The sequence below is a fragment of the Lucilia cuprina genome, chromosome 3, assembly GCF_022045245.1.
Source record: "Lucilia cuprina isolate Lc7/37 chromosome 3, ASM2204524v1, whole genome shotgun sequence".
Lineage (NCBI taxonomy): Eukaryota > Metazoa > Arthropoda > Insecta > Diptera > Calliphoridae > Lucilia > Lucilia cuprina.
The window spans coordinates 16,303,736-16,321,154 of record NC_060951.1 but is presented as its reverse complement, the minus strand read 5'-3'; the positions used below and the strand labels follow the sequence as shown (position 1 = coordinate 16,321,154).

The 17,419-nt window shown below is 34.3% G+C and overlaps 1 protein-coding gene across 1 annotated transcript; it reads left to right on the top strand.

The window, feature by feature from the left end:
* Positions 1-10,891: 10,891 nt before the first annotated feature.
* Positions 10,892-12,148, top strand: LOC111689750. Its single transcript, XM_046946990.1, has 2 exons — positions 10,892-11,867; positions 11,941-12,148. Exon 1 carries the CDS (start codon positions 11,263-11,265, stop codon positions 11,710-11,712), a length of 450 nt encoding a protein of 149 aa, XP_046802946.1. The 5' UTR covers positions 10,892-11,262; the 3' UTR covers positions 11,713-11,867; positions 11,941-12,148.
* Positions 12,149-17,419: the final 5,271 nt, after the last annotated feature.

Below are 17,419 nucleotides of genomic sequence, written 5' to 3'. Positions count from 1 at the left end.
TATTTTAATGTAAAATATGACAACTTACTTTTTAATTTTATTTATTTTACTTTTTGGTATATATTTAATAAACTTCACCAATTAACAAAACCTTCTTAAATGTTTTTTTAACAGATGACTTTTAATAAAACACTGTCATATTATTTCTTATTGCTTAATATTCACAATATATTAATTACACTATATTTTATGAATATTAAATTCAATAACTCATTTAAATTTTACAATGTATAATTAAAATTGAACATGACTGGACAAAACACAAAACATCACTGAACTTAGCCAAATTTCTGCATTATTTATTTTTATTTTTTTTTCGCGTTCACGCTAAAAAATAGAATATTTATATATTTTGTTTTTGTACTCTTCTTACTATCATCTGGAAGTAACCTAAAAGTCTACTTTCAGAATGGGAAAACTAGAAACCAAAAAAAAAATTCAACAGTCATGGTTTATTGTTTAAGCAAAATGGATGCACTCCTCTAACTATCATCCGGAAGTAACTCAAAAGTATATTTCTAGAAGAAAAAATTCGAAAACAATGTATTTTGTTTTTGTGAAATGTGCGTTCTATTCTGACAACTGTCCAAAAGTGTTTCTGACGTGGCGTCTGGAGTGATGCGCAATAGTTTTGTCTTCTAAATGTTTGAAGTGAACACTTTTACCCATACATATATAACTGGTTGCTCGCCGTCGTTACTATTATTTATAACTTGTCACACACTTGATGATCTATATCCGTGGTGGCCAGAAAGAGAATGTTTAAAACGCATATGTTGTAGTGCAAAATATAAATGAGAACATAAATGAAAATATGTGTGCTTTGCACTGAAAAAAATGTTTGTACATATTTGTGTTATTCATATTATTAGTATTATAAATGAATTACTGAAGGAATGTATGCATTGTTGTATGTATCTGTTGATGAAAGTATGTATTGATGCACATTTTGGTGTAAAAATGTTTTGATGTATGTACATATGTAGGTATTTATATATGTATATAGTTTGTGTATGTATTAAATGTATCTAATAGGTACTCAAATGATTAACAGTCGATCGTTTAATCGTTACAATTTAAGCGATTAATTGCTTGAACAAATAAAAATAAATAATTTTACATGTGGGATTAGGACATTAACTGATCTTACGCTAACCCTACATTGCAATTATGACATTGACTGACGATACGGTATACACTTTGACATTTTACAAACGAAAAGGAATGTCAATATAACATTTTAAAAAAGACTGACAGACATTAATTAGCAGACAGACAAGAGAGAATAAGAGGAGAAGCAAAAGATGCTAGATGTAAAGTAGTGAACAGTCGCTGTGTAAAATTATAACTAAATATCTAAACTAAACTTAATTATAACTTAGTAGCTATAAGTGAACTGAATTAAAAATAGATGAATTCAAAATAAAAACTATCGGTGTTTGTGTTTCATTAAAAACAAAGGCAAAGCCAAAAAAGACACCACAACTTGGGGACTCAACCCAAAGAAAAAAAAAAACAATTTATACCTGTGAAACTGTGTAGTGAAATGAAGAAAAACATGTAAGAGTGCTATATTCGGCTGTGCGAATCTTATATACCCTTCACCACAGTGTATTTTAAACATCTTTTATAAATTTTAAATTTTTTCCCGACTACATTATTATTACATCAAAAGCTAAACAAAAAGAACAACAACGCTAAACGAAATAAAACACAAAATACACAAGGCATCTAAACCAACAGACATCTAAACATACATAACGAAAAACACAGAAAAACAAAAACAAATATAACAACGCAATGACGCCAACAGCATCCAAACCAAGGGTGCCCAAGCCCTATGCGCTTGGTACTCTTTTGTTTTTGTAAATGCGCTTAGCTATAGACAGTGTGTTTTCTATACACTTATATGCGCTTAACACTAGCAATACGTTGTTGTTGTTCTTAACAGTATACAAGCAAGAGTAAAACAACAACACTTTCGTATTCATTGCTGGTAAACATTGACGAGACGTAGATTTTGTTTTTGTTTATCGTAAAAAAATTGTTTTAAAAAGCACTTGCAAAAAATTTGTGTTAGTTTTAAATTTCAAATTTACATTATTCGCATAAAAATTATTGTACAATAACTCACAATCTGCTCTTATATAATTTTTAAAAAATATATTTGCAAAACAAAAGGGAAAATTATTTTATTTTAACAAAAAATGCAAATCATATTTTTTTGCTTTGTATTTTTTTGTATGTTTGGATTACAAACATACAAAAAAATACACAGCTGAATAAAACCAAATACATCTACACACACACGTGTACATCTTTTTCTATATACAGTGTTGTTGTTGACATTTTTTGATGAAATTTTCAGAGGTTGAGCAAAAATTCGATTATATTTACCGACCGATTTTGCTGATTTTAAATAGCGATCTTCTCGAAAGCATGTCTAATAGAATTATTGAAGATTCGGATCTCGCCGACATCTGGGGTCCCCTAAAAACTGATTTCAACAGACAGACAGATGGATCCAGAATATATATACTTTATAAGGTCAGAAAATTATATTATAGAAATTACAAACGAATTGACAAACTTATATATACCCTTCTCACGAAGGTGAGGATATAAAAACAAATAAGCACACTAATATTGCCTTCGAATAGAGTATATAACTTTCCTTTAAAATAAAAATTATATATTTTGCTGAAACGAAAAAAACAGTTATAAATAAAATGAAAAAAAAATGTGTTGAAAAAACAACCGATAAAAAGTGTGTAAAGAAATATTTAACAACAACAATTGGAGACTATAAAAAAACATAGAATGCAAAAAAAGGAGACAGAAACTGCATTAAAAGTTGTTTGAGTGTTACGGCAGAACGAGATCATGAATTTTCGGTACTATTGAACGTAGAAATATGAAATAAAGTATGTAGAGTCTGAATTAGGTGCTTTTGTAATATTCTATAATATTGAACCAAGGAACATGAAATTAAGTACGTAGATTTGGAATTAGATGAGATCCCATAAAAGGGAATTTTTTGATGCTTTTTCGTTTTTTCAAACGGTACTTTTTGAGTTTTCTGTAATAATGAACTTAGAAACATGAAAGGTCCCCTTAAAAAATGACTTTAACGCTCATTACTGGCTTAAAAATACTAGTATGTAGACGAAATTCACCATAAGTAAGTTTCATACGAGTCAAAATCTATCTAAAAAATTTTATGAGTATCTATAATTGACTCTACCCCCAAATACATATATATTACTATGTACTAGGGTATTCAATTATTCGGGTTTTTGTCTTATTCGGTTTATTCGACAAATAATTATTTGAGGTTTTACGTTAGCCGGTTAATAATCGGATAATTAAAAATTATTCGGTTATTCGAATAAAAGGAAACTAGATGTTATTATTGCTTTTAACAATAATTTTCTTCATATACACCCTGTAACAATTTTGAAAAAGTTGATAAGCATGTGAAAATAAATTCCTCTTATAGAATTGCGTACTCCGATTTTTATGTCCTTATAAAAGGATTTCAAAGTTTAAAGGACTACAAACGAATATTTAAAACATTTATATATATTTTACAATGCCAATGTTGTACATTCTATCTATGTATATTATTTACCTGTCTCACTTAGAGAAAAAACAAAAAAAAAATTAAATATAAAAAGTTTCATTTACGACTCAAAAACTTTTAACTACTTTTTTGTGACAAATTTTCTTTAAGATTTCCAATTCTTTCTTGATGATCTTGATGATTTGAAATAAATTATATTATTTCGAAGCAGAGGAACTTAGCTTCATTTGAAATTAATATTAATACCAACTTTTTAATATAAATTTGGAATTCCATTTTTTGAAATTGGATGTCTTTTAAAGTTTAAAGTCCTTTTACAGGAGCATAAGAGCTGATTATGAAAAACTGAGTACACAGAGCTAATACTAATGGTCCACAGTTTCCTGTACGTATAGATTTTTTCATGTTTATAAACAAAAATATTATTTTCACTTAAATTCTTTGTTTAGTTTTTTTATCAAATACTAGAAATTATTCCTGTTTATGTGAAATGCTTTTCTATATAAAGACATTACTGTTTTTAAGATTTTCAACGAGTTCTAGAATTCATACGTTCCATTGAACACTAGTTCAACTATAACTGTTGCTGAAAACTTATTAGAAATACTTAAGAATACAACAATGTTCTCAAAAAAATTGGCTTTAAAAATAAAAGCGATATAATTATTTCCATGATTTCTTTTCAAAAATCATCAAATATATTTTCTTTATTATAGAAAATTGATTAAGAAATTAAGAAAAGAAGAAAATTTATTATAAAAATATTAAATTTGTAGAAAATACATAGTAATTTTACTGCTAAATAGTGAGTTTTTCTTAATCGGTTAATTGATAGAAATTATTCGGATTATTCGTTATTTGAAATTTGACTATTTTCATTTATTCGAACGATTAATCGTCAAAAATTAATTGATTAACCGAACGACAATTAATCGTTTGAATACTCTACTATGTACATATGTTTATAAGAGGAGCCCAAAAAGTGTCGATTTTGTTGGATGACTCTTAATTTGTTCATTCGTATTAAGTACTAAAATATGTTAAGTTTCAGCAGAATGATATAACGAGACGCTGGGGATTATGTCATTAATATTTTGAATAAATTGTATTTCCCATATGATAAATACACCAAAAATAATAATTATCAAATTATTATTGTTCTAATTCCAATAATTTTATATAACACTCTACTTTTGTAAATTCAATCAAAAAATTGTCCGTAAATCATAATGCATAGAACTTAAACGTGTCCTAAATAAGGTAAGAAACATTTTAATACCGAGTTGAAAAAAATCCACTTGAGGTTTCAAACATTTTTTCACAGATTGCGACCAATCCGGATGGATTAAATTATTTTAATTATTTTTTCTCCAAAATTAATTATTTTTTCTCCAAAATTCGCCACATGTGTTCTATGACGCATACATAATTATTTCTCATATTATTGGTACTTTTTTACTACCACAACAGAACCTGTTTCTTGCACACACATTTTGCTGATTTTCAGCTCGAATTTAACTCGAATTCAACTCGTTTTCCATTCGCCCGTACGCGAGTTGAAAAAACAAAAACATGTAAATATCGCTTACGAAGCGAATACAAAATACATAAAACTCTAATTAAAATTGTGCTTCAAAAATAAAACTCGCGATTTTGAATTTTAAAACGAGCGATATAAATAAAATAGCGATCGCGAGCGATGTTTTTACCTACCCTGATTACAATGACACTAATTTCTCAATCCACAGTGGGGCAGAATGGAAATTTTTTGGAAATAAATCTGGCATTTCTAAACGGCTGATCCGGATGAAATTTCGTGAGCGTAGCCAAGGAGTATTCGAGTTTAAGTTTTGAAGATGAACCCTGCAGATGCCCCATGGACGGCGCTGTGGCGGCTCAAAGTAGGGTAAGTAGGGTAAAATTTTTAAAATTGTGCCATTTTTTTCACACCCAATACAAAGATTTTTATATTTTGTGAAAGCGCTCGACGAGATCTTGAAAAAACATGCTTGGACATACTACTTATCTCTTATAATATTCGAGTTATAGGCATTTCAAAATTTAGTGATACAAAATTTACCATACCATTTTGGACCAATTTTTCTTGTTAGTTAGACAACAAAATTTCCAATAATATACAAAAATTTCAGATCAATATCGTTTACAGATCCAAAAATATACGTTTTTTAATTTAAAAATTCAAAAAAAATTTAGATTTTTGCCGTTTTTTTTGCCAAAAATGTGTCTTAACTCATTTATTAATAAAATAAAATTTTCTTTAAGAAAATGTTGCCACTGCGTCCTTCCAAATATGACCTATTTTTTATCAAAACTTCAACTTTGGGTGACATGTTCTATAATCCCAAAGCTGAGATCAGAAAACTGAAAGCAGTTTTGGAAACCTCAATATGTTTTCTATTTACTCCAAAAGTATTTTCCCAGCCCTGAAAGAAATGTGGACTCTATAGGCAAAAAAGTAAAAAATCCCATTTTTGGGATTTTCATTCCTATTTTTGGGAATTGCGGGATGCCCTTTGACCTTTTCATTTTTTTGTATTTTCTTATTTGAAATGACAAATTTAACAAGCGTTGAAAATTTCATTGAGTTTTGTTCATAAATAAAGATTTTGTCATATATTACATATTTGTTTAATTTCTAAAACTATGATTTATATCAAAATTTTAATAGGGTCGCAGATAGCTACAACAATTTAGTCCATATTTATCCCTTAATATCATTTTTTAGTTAGAAATGGAAATTCTCGACCCTTTATAAAAAAGCCAATATCTCAATTACATTCAAAAATATGTTCATTTAAACCTGTATCCTTTAAGTTCATATTTTTCATATTTTAGTATTAAATTGACAGAACATATTTAAATCTTATATTTACCTATTTTCTATTTGTTTGCTTATCCTTATAATTGAAAGGTCCTATTATGCTTAAATTTTCAGAAACTTATAACTATTTTTTACCTAAATTTTTTCGATAGATCATTTCGTTCTTTTTCGTTTATGATCATAATAATTCACTAATAAGAATATCAATGACTGAATTACAGGTTATAGTAATATAGTCCTAAATGTTAATAGGTAGACAATTCGTAATGTTTTACTTTGGAATACCTGTATCGGAAATGACAAGAATTGGTATATAAGTAAACGTCTCAGATTTTAAGTACCATATTTAATAAATCTACAATGAAGATTACATTAAAGTACGAAGAGTTGTGTTCCGTTTTATGGAGTGTATCTTTAAAAGGGCCAGAAAGAATTAAAGACATTTCAAATTATATAAAAAACTGCATATAGTAGAAAAGTAGACAAAACAGGCATATTAAAAATTTAAAAACTTTTTAAAACTTTTTTATGCAAAAAGTAAGTCTGTGGATGGAAATCAAAAGAAATTTAGATTAAAATTTTGTAGTTGGATGGAAACTACGGAAATCTCAACTTACAACATATCAACAGGAGGGCCTTGCAAGTCATACGAAGACTTTGTTCAAGGTAAAAAAAGAGGGTCACACAAAAACTTTTTTCAATCTCAAATGAGGAAATTGCTGATACATTTAACGAAATGCTGAAAAAGGAAAACCAACCTATGGATGCCGTACATATTGCAACTATTCATCCTAATGCATCACCAAAACGACTTAAGCGAATTGTGGAAAGTATACCAACTCCAACATCACAATCAAATTTTACTGAAGAGGAAGCAATAGCGCTTATGTTGGAACTGGGTCTCAGTCGAAATAAGTACCAAATATTAAGGAAAGCTCTGCATGAAAAAGGACACAATATATTACCATCAAACAAGGCGATCCAGGAAAAAAACAAACTATCCTACCATCACCTATTGCTGTTAATGATGTGGAAGCTTGTATTGATATATCATCTTTGCTCGAAAACACAGCATCAAGAATTGTGTAAGACTTTTCAGAAGACCAACTTTTCATATTCCCTTAATCCATCATCGTCAAGCATCGGAAATTCATTTGAAGATATATGGATCAATACAACTCCGGGTTCAAAAAATTTTTGTAGACCCATTGGATTTGAATATATAAAGGAGTCAAAGAAAACAACAAATGATTTAGTGGAATATTTAAAAGATGAAATAAATGCACTGGAGCCCATTTGCATAAAAATAAAGGAATTCTCTATTAACGTATCATATCAGCTAAGCTTAACAATGATTTGATGGAAAGGTCAGCAATGCCATAACAGAAACTTCTTCCTTCTGGAGATGCTCAATATGTAATGAGAAAAAGTCGCAATTCTCAAATATAAACAAAAGCAGAAGTATTAATGAAGAAGTCCTGTTTTCGGAATTTCACCACTTCATGCCAGAATACGATTTTTGGATTACTTTTTACACATAGCATATACGACCTCAAATATAGAAGTGTGCCAGAGAATCTTACTAAATCAACAAAAAATAATGAAAGCTGCGAAAAAAGCAGAATCCAAGAAGAATTTTATGTTCAATGGGATTAAACATCGACAAACAACTTAAAAGTTGCGGCAGTACAAATGACGGTAATACGGCGAGAAAGGTTTTTTCGTGATTTTGAAATTACTTCAAAAATAACTGGAATCGACAAGAAGTTGCTTCGAAGAGTTAACACTATGTTAATGGCACTGAGTAGTAAACATAAAATTAATGGAAATCGATTTGGGGAATATACATCTGAAATTTCTAAATTACTTGTATCTCTGTATCCATGGAGGGAACTAACACCAACAGTACACAAAGTATTGTGTCATGTCAAATAATAATTGAATCGAATATTCTTCCACTTGGAGAGTTAACAGAAGAAGCCCAGAAGCGAGGAATCGAGATTTTAAGCATGTTCAACTTTTCAGCTTAAGAAAATGCTCCAGGCAATCACAGAATGAAGATATTTTTAATAGTTTACTTCTATCTTCTGATCCTGTTCTTTCAACTATGCGAAAAAGATGGATTTGTTATGAAACTCTATCATCTCAAAACGAGGAAGATTTAAAGGACTTATATTACCCTCAGGATATGTATACCGATATGACAGATTATTTTATAGAAAATAAGTAGTGTTAGGAATTAACTATATAAGTAGGTTGTAAGAATTAAGTGTATTATGTTTAAGATAAACTGTTCAAATAAAAAAGCTATTATACTAACTGATGATATTGTATTAAATTGTGTTTTATATTTCGGCGGGAAAGGTGGTTTGTGTGGGGTGATTTAGGTGTTGTTGTGCGTGGCTCATAATAAAATTATAATTTTTTGTATTTTATATACAATGTTATAGTCTTTAATAAAATAATTAACTAAATAATTTTTAAAAATTGTCCAAATATTTTATTCAACACCAAATGTATGTTCTGTCATACTTAATACTAAAATATGAAAAAGATGAAATTAAAGGACACAGGTTTAAATGAACATATTTTTAATGTAATTGAGATATTGGCTTTTTTTGTAAAGGGGCGAGAATTTCCACATCTAACTAAAAAATGATATTAATGGATAAATATGGACTAAATTGTTGTAGCTATCTGCGACCCTATTAAAATTTTGATATAAATCATAGTTTTAGAAATTAAACAAATATGTAATATATGACAAAATCTTTATTTATAAACAAAACTTAATGAAATTTTCAACGCTTGTTAAATTTGTCATTTCAAATATAAGGGCATCCCGCAATTCCTAAAAATAGGAATAAAAATCCCAAAAATGGGATTTTTACTTTTTTGCCCATTGGGTCCACATTTCTTTCAGGGCTGGGAAAATACTTTTGGAGTAAATAGAAAACATATTGAGGTTTCCAAAACTGCTTTCAGTTTTCTGATCCCAGCTTTGGGATTTTAGAACATATCGCCCAAAGTTGAAGTTTTGATAAAAATAGGTCATATTCGGAAGGACGCAGTGGCAACATTTTCAAAAAATCGGACAAGTTTTTTACGCCAAAGCGTTCTGCGTAAAGATACCTTTTAGAAAACTATATTTATTTTGTTAATAAAAGAGTTAAGACACATTTTTGGCAAAAAAAACGGCAACAATCTAACATTTTTTGAATTTTTAAATTAAAAAACGTATATTTTTGGATCTGTAAATGATATTGATCTGAAATTTTTTGTATATTATTGGAAATTTTGTTGTCTAACTAACAAGAAATTTAATCCATTTGGTACAAAATTACGCCCGGTATTCAAAAAAGGCGGACCAAGGTATGGTAAATTTTGTATCACTAAATTTTTAAATGCCTATAACTCGGATATTATAAGAGATAAGTAGTATGTCCAAGCATGTTTTTTCAAGATCTCGTCGAGCGCTTTCAGAAAATATAAAAAAATGGCACAAGTTTAAAAATTTTACATGTCGTAGGTACCCTATTTTGAGCCGCCACAGCTCCGTCCCTGGGGCATCTGCGGGGTTCATCTTCAAAACTTAAACTCGAATATTCCTTGGCTACGCTCACGCCAAATTTTATCCCGATCGGATCAGCCGTTTAGAAACGCCAGATTTATTTCCAAAAAATTTCCATTCTGCCCCACTGTGGAATGTCAGAGAAGAAAGAATGCCCCTCGTATCCGGTCCGGGGCTTGATAATATCCAGAGACCCTATTCCCACAGCGGCGACACCGGGCTGTGGTGAATCAAATGTGACTGGCGTCCGGACTAGTCAGGTGGTAGCATCAGGCTTGACTACTCCGCGAGTGTCTGGAGCAACAACAACCGCAAGTATTCGGCCTAAGCTGGCTGCTTGTAAACCAAAACTGCCCAGTAAGCCTTCGGGTGTGGGTAAAGTTCCCAGCGGTGAGGTACCTCTGCCTGTCGTGGCGAGTACCTCTGCAGCCGCAAAAACAGCCCTTGCTGATTCAAAGTCAGCTCAATCCCTGTCTTCGGGTGACAACAAGGTCTGTTAAGTGCCCTGTGCGAATGTAGAATCGTCGACCCTGATGTCGGATTCCTCTGCCGTACCTCTCCCTACATTGGAAAAGACGTTGTCGGGCTCTTCCAATGTCTTCCCCCAGGCACAAAACACCTTCCAGAAGGGCTTATGTTCATCGGCGGGGCGCCGAGCGCATCGTTGAGCGTCATGGCGCCAAACCCAGCGATGCTTTAACGAGAGACGAGAAATCGTCCCTCGATTGGGCGAAAAGCCTCCTGGCTAGGCTAAAGGGCTCCAATCCTCCAGCTGAGGCAGAAGTAGTTAGACCTGCTGCCGAGGCGCCTAAACGGCAACAATCTGAGGAGACCCTTCTATGCCGAACGACCAGCCGACTAAATGTCAAAAACAGGCGCAAAAAATAGTCATCAATAGGCCTTTCAGTGAAGTGGCTAGAAACCCACTGATAAGGGCTATTGTTGACCATAGCAACAGCGACGGAGCCATCTCCCAGGAAAAATGGGGGACTATCCGTCAGAAGATGCTAGGCGTGTACTGGAAGATCCTCAAGGAGAATCCAGGACCCGCTCCCAAAAAACGATGATGCTGGTTGGTACCAGGTTCACATTAAGCTGCTAGCTTGTTCAAATGAGCGCTCTGCGCTTCTGCTCAAGCTAGCTATTCAGTCCCTTGGGGAAGTGTGGCCAGGTGCAAGGTTGGACGTGATCGCGGTAAGCGAAATTCCTCGCAGACCGAGATCAATTGCCACCATCCCAACTGAGTCACATGACCCGGAGGAAATAATGGCATTCCTACAAAGCGGAAATCCTCATCTACCTACCCATGACTGGAAGGTGGTGAAGGTTTCCGCCCCGATGGGAAATGACAGAAAGGCGACTGTGGTCCTTAATAAGGAAACATTGGCGCCATTGCGTGAATGCGGAGGTAAAGTTTACTATGGTTTTGATAGTATCTCCCTTCGCATTTATCGCAGTGACGCCGAACGCAGTGCCGCCGCCTCTGGTACTAAGCTGGAGGCTCCGCCCAAGGAGGATAATGGAAAGGCCGACGATCCCGCTGGTTCTGAGAACCAAGAAGACTCCCAGTCTACCACAGGTACGATGGGTGAGCTTCTTGGCAATCTGAAGTTAGCGGAGGATGGAGACAGTTCGCAGGATTCCGATCCTGAGGACGTCGACGTCACTGTCGTGTACGATCCTGATCTTGGAGATGGTGAAGGTAACCCAGATTAACCTTCACCACATCAAAGCAGCATCAGCTGCTTTACTCCTCCGGTTGGCTGAGAGAGGGGAGTAGCTCATCTTGGTCCAAGAACCGTGGACCCACCACGGCAAAATCCTTGGACTATCTCTCAGAGGTTACAAACTTCTGTTCTCAAATCCTGCAGGTAATATTAAAAATATTAGAGCCTGTATTCTGGCCAAAAACCATTTAGATAGCTTCATCTTATCTGATTACAGTGATGAGGATACGGTAGCGGCGGCACTTGAGACCGGAAACTCCACCATCTGGCTCCTTAGCTGCTATATGGCGCATGACCATGGTGAACAACCGCCAAACGACCTGGTCAGAGATTTAATGCGCGAAGCAAATAGGCGTCACGTTCCTGTGATAATTGGCGCTGATGCAAATGCTCATCACAGTGTCTGGGGCTGTTCAGACACCAACAGTAGAGGTGAGTGTTTACTTGACTTTTTATTAGAATTTAATATGACAGTCGTTAAAAGAGGTTCAGAACCTACTTTTGTTGTGACAAAAGTAGGTTCTGAACAAACTATAGAATTGATCAAAGAGTGGAATGTCTCCAATGACTGCTACTTCTCTGATCACCGCTACCTGGACTTTGACATAGTGGTCCAGGTCAAAGTTTCAAAACCCTTTCTAAAGGGTTTTGTAGCAATATTGAAAGCTCTTCGAAACCAGTCGTCTCCGTAAAATCTTGTCAAAGTCCCCTTCTGTTCCTAGCTATATACAGAAAATGGATGGGAGCAGGACTTCAGGTAGTCAGGAGACTTTAGAGCTTCTCCTTAATACTCACTTTCCTGGTTGTATTCCAATTAGTGATTTGACTAATTTCTCTCCAACTTCAATGCGGACTGTAACCCACGTGCCTATTGAAGATGACATTATCCGTTGGGCAATTAAAAGCTTTGATCCTTACAAAGCGCCCGGCCCTGATGGCATTATTCCTGCAGATCTTCAACACAATATAGATCTTGTAGTTCCTTGGCTGCGGAACTTATACACAGCCTGTCTCTCTTGGTCATACATTCCTACTCAATGGACCAAGTGTAATGTGATTTTTATTCCCAAGGGGGGTAAAACTTCACACACTAAGGCAAAAGATTACAGACCAATATGTCTGGCATCATTTATGCTGAAAACATTGGAAAGGATAATCGATATCCACATTGGGACCTCGTTAGATAAATCCTTTTTCTCTGCGTCTCAACATGCATATACGAAGGGCAAATCTGTTGAGACGGCTCTTCATACTCTCGTTGGTCATATTGAAAAATCCATGGGGTATGGAAATTATTCACTGGTTGCCTTTCTTGATAAAGAAGGCGCTTTAAATAACGTCAATCCTGTATCTATCTATCTAGGACCGTTGTGGGATTTATTGAGAATCTTCTCTCAAATAGGATTATTGAATCCTCCTTAGGAGATACAGTAATCTCTAGAAAAGCTTTAAGAGGTACTCCACAAGGGGGAGTACTTTCACCACTCTTATGGAACATGGCCATAAATGATATTCTGGTAAAACTAGACTCTCTTGGCTATAAAACAGTCGCCTATGCTGATGATGTCGCGGTTGCGGTATCAGGCGATCACCTGGAAACCATATCCCAAAGGCTAGAACAAGCACTAAAGATCATTAGCTCGTGGAGTGTCGAATGTGGTCTTAGTGTAAATCCTAGTAAAACGGAACTTGTGCTATTCTCTAGCAAATATAAGATTCCTTCATTTCCTCTTCCTTGCCTTAACGGCGAAGTATTAAAACTCTCGAACAGCGCTAAATATCTGGGCGTTATCCTACATAAGAAACTATCTTGGAGTACAAATATACTCTCTAGGGCATCTAAACCATTACAGCACTATATGTTTGTAGGAAGGCCATAGGAACATGCTGGGACATAAATCCAATGAATGTTCACTGGCTCTTTGAGGCAGTTATTAAACCTATTATACTATATGGGGTTGTTGTCTGGTGGCAGACGCTTGAAAAGGCTTCACTCAGACAACAACTGGAAAAAGTAATGAGATCAACTGCGCTTCTTATTACAGGTGCTTTCAGAACAACTCCTTCGAAGGCGCTGTTCACTATGCTCAACTGGCTCTCGGTCGATCTCCTTGCGAGGAAATTGGCTATGTCAACTGCGGCCAGACTGAGTGTAACTGGCAAGTGGAATCAATGCTCCATAGGCCATGCTAGGATCATAGATCTTATACCGGATAATCAGTACATTGTTGAATATTGTATTCCAGTACCGTCTCTAGTGAGAAAGTTCCAATATCATATCTCTTCGGAGTACGAGGAATCTCTCCTTCCACCAAATAATTGCTTCCGAGTGTATACAGATGGATCCAAGACGACGAAAGGAGTTGGTGGTGGCATTTTCATAGAGGAATTTGGAACGAAAATCTTCTTCCGACTTAATGATGAATGTAGTATCCTTCAGGCTGAAATATCGGCGATAAGGAGGGCGGTAAATTGGCTAAGGTACTATCGGATTAGATATCCGATCTATGTCCATTCTGCTAAGCATAGTGCCAGCTCTTGTCAATGTGTCAGCAATACCGTTGCCATACGAATTCCAATGTCCCTTTACCCAAATTAGGATGATGTTCGAATGTCTCGCCATCTCATTGAGAGACGTCCGGCATTCATGGACAATTTTGGATGTGGAGAACACACCAGTTAGGGATTGAATAGCAGCTTGACTATAAATTCTGATATCCCTATTAGATATAGTCCGCAGTTAAGTAGGCTGATATCGATAATCACTGGCCACTGTAAATTTGGGAACCATGCCAGACGCATTGGTCTCCCGTTCAACGATTACTGTAGGAGTTGTCAAAATGAGGATGAAGAAGAGACTATGACTCATCTTCTCTGCGATTGTCCTGCTTTGGCGGAGGCTCGTTTTCAGACGCTTGGATCGACCTACTTTGGTGATCTAACCGAATTGTCAAACATTCAATTAGAACGTCTTCTAGAGTTCATTAATTTGTCAAAATGGGTGTGAATCCTATTACTCACACTACTCATCCACGGCAGCTGCCCTGGCTTTCTCATTTCTCATCATCTCCTTCTCTTTGCAACTGTCTCTGTTCTTTCACTCTCCTCTATCTCTCCCTCTCTTCTCTTTTCTTCTTCTTACAGGTATTTTTACAAAGGGATCAACATGGACCCAAGTAAAGCCGAAATTGGCTACCTAACCTAGCTTTAGTTGGGAATTCAAATTTTAGTCCCGACGTGTTAAGAAAAATATGGTTAAGAAAATTACCAAATAACGTAATTGTTGTCTTGACTGGTTCCAATTTAAAAGATATGAATGAATTAACACGCTTGGCTGATAACATATGGGAAGTGCTACAAGGTAATAATATAGCAAGTATTAGAGATACTACTCCAATGCATTCTGCAAATACGTATAGTCTAGAAAATGTTGGTTAAAATCTAGTACAGCTACTACCAATATTTGTAATAGCTTCAATAATCTTTCATTAGACATAGCTTCAATAAAAAATCAGTTAGATGGACAACAGTACAAATCCTTAAATAGGCGACTAAGTAGGAACAGATCTCGTCCTAGATCTACGAATAGAGATTGGGTTTGTAGAAGGTGTGAACAACCTTGCTCTTATTATCGACAAAAAGAAGATTCAAAAAACTAACTGGACCCACTATCGAGGCGACAGAGTTTGAACATGTCAACACGTCGCCATTTTCTTTATGATAAGAATAATAAAAAAAATTAATTGGCAGTGGGGCAGATATATCTGTCCTTCCATCTTCAAAATTTAAAAGTCATAAGACTACTTCTGACATTGTTCTGACGGGAGCAAATGGTTCAAATATATCAACTTTTGGTAAGAAAATGTTGAATGTAGATTTAGGATTACGACGCGAGTTTCCTTTTGTTTTTATTATTGCTAATAGTGAAAAGCCTATAATCGGAGCGAACTTTTTACACAAATACGGACTTTTAATTGACATAAAAATATGACGTTAATTGATCCCTTAACTAAATTATCTATTAATACAGTGTCACGCTACTGTAAAATTTCATTACCAAAAGTTTTCGCCGTTGATAACAAATACACTAGTCTACTTAAACAGTATTCTTCATTAATATTTGAACCTGATTACACAAAACCAGTTAAACATTCAACGGTACATAGATTATCAACCAACGGTCCGTTACCATTCACCAAACCTAGACGCTTAGATCCGATTAAATATAAAGTAGCTAAAAGTGAATTTGATTTTCTTGTAAAATCTGGCATTTGCAGACCTTCAAATTCATGTTCAGCATCTGCACTGCACTTAGTTTGAAAAAGGACCCGAATGTTTGGCGACCATGTGGTGATTTCCAAAGACTCAATTGTATCACAGTGCCTGGTAGATATCCACTTCCTCACATGCACGACCTCAACATAAAAATGACAAATAAGAATTTTTTTAAACTAGATTTATTAAGAGCTTACCATCAGATTCCTATGGCTGAAGAAGACATTTTTAAAACAGCAATCACCACACCATTCGGACTATTTGAATTGTACGAATGCCTTTTGGTTTAAGGAACTCGGCACAAACTTTCCAGAGGTTTATTAATGAAGTATTTACATTGATGATGTACTGATTGCTAGTGAAAACGAGGAAGAACATATAGGAGCATATAGACGAATATGGATTAAGCATTAAACCAGAAAAATGCACTTTTGGAGTTCCCAGTATAGATTTTCTTAGCCACAATATATCAAGTGATGGAATTTAACCATCAGAGGAGAAAATATCGGCAATACGCAATTTTGAAAGACCAAAGACAGTGAAACAAATTCAGAAGTTTATAGGAATGGTAAACTATTACCATAGATACATCCCAAAGTTAGCAGAATTATCAACTCCAATTCACTTAATGATAACACAGGCACTGAAAACTAAAAAGAAAACTGTTGAATGGAATAATGATAGTTTAAAGGCCTTTGAAGCTATTAAAGATCAATTCGCTTCAAGTATCTTATTAAACCATTTTAATAACGAAGCTAAATTGACTTTAACTGTTGATGCTTCTAATATGGTAGTTGGTGGAGTTTTACAGCAAATACATAATGGAATTTCTAAACCATTAGCATTCTTTTCAAAAAAATTATCCCCATCTGAATCCAAATATAGCACTTTCGATCGAGAGCTTTAAGCAATCTATCTAAATATTAAACATTTTAGACATATGTTAGAAGGAAGGACATTTACAGTTTACACTGACCACAAACCATTAGTTTTCGCTTTAAATTCAAAAACAGAAAGAAGTCCACGACAATCAAAACATCTAGAATATATCTCTCAATTTACCAATGATATTTAAGATATAAATGGGGGCTCAAACGTTGTTGCAGATACACTATCTAGAAGGATGTAGAACTCAAAGTGAAATAAGTGAATGTTCCACTATTTAATGTTTGTTTATGGTGCGAAACTTGTCAAGAGACAACAAGACCTTATGTTCCGAATACTTTACGCAAAATAATTATTGAAAAGTTACACTCAATTTCTCATCCAGGTATTAGACCTACTCGTCGTCTAAGTTTCTCATCGTTATTTTTGGCCAAACATGAATGAGGATATAAATTTATGGTCTAAGCAATGTGTAAATTGCCAGAAGTCAAAAGTAAATAGATACGACAAATCACCTGTAATGAAAATAGATATTC

Bases quoted from the DNA above. Each gene is read 5' to 3' on its own strand.
- LOC111689750 (XM_046946990.1), top strand. From the start codon at position 11,263: ATGGCATTCCTACAAAGCGGAAATCCTCATCTACCTACCCATGACTGG.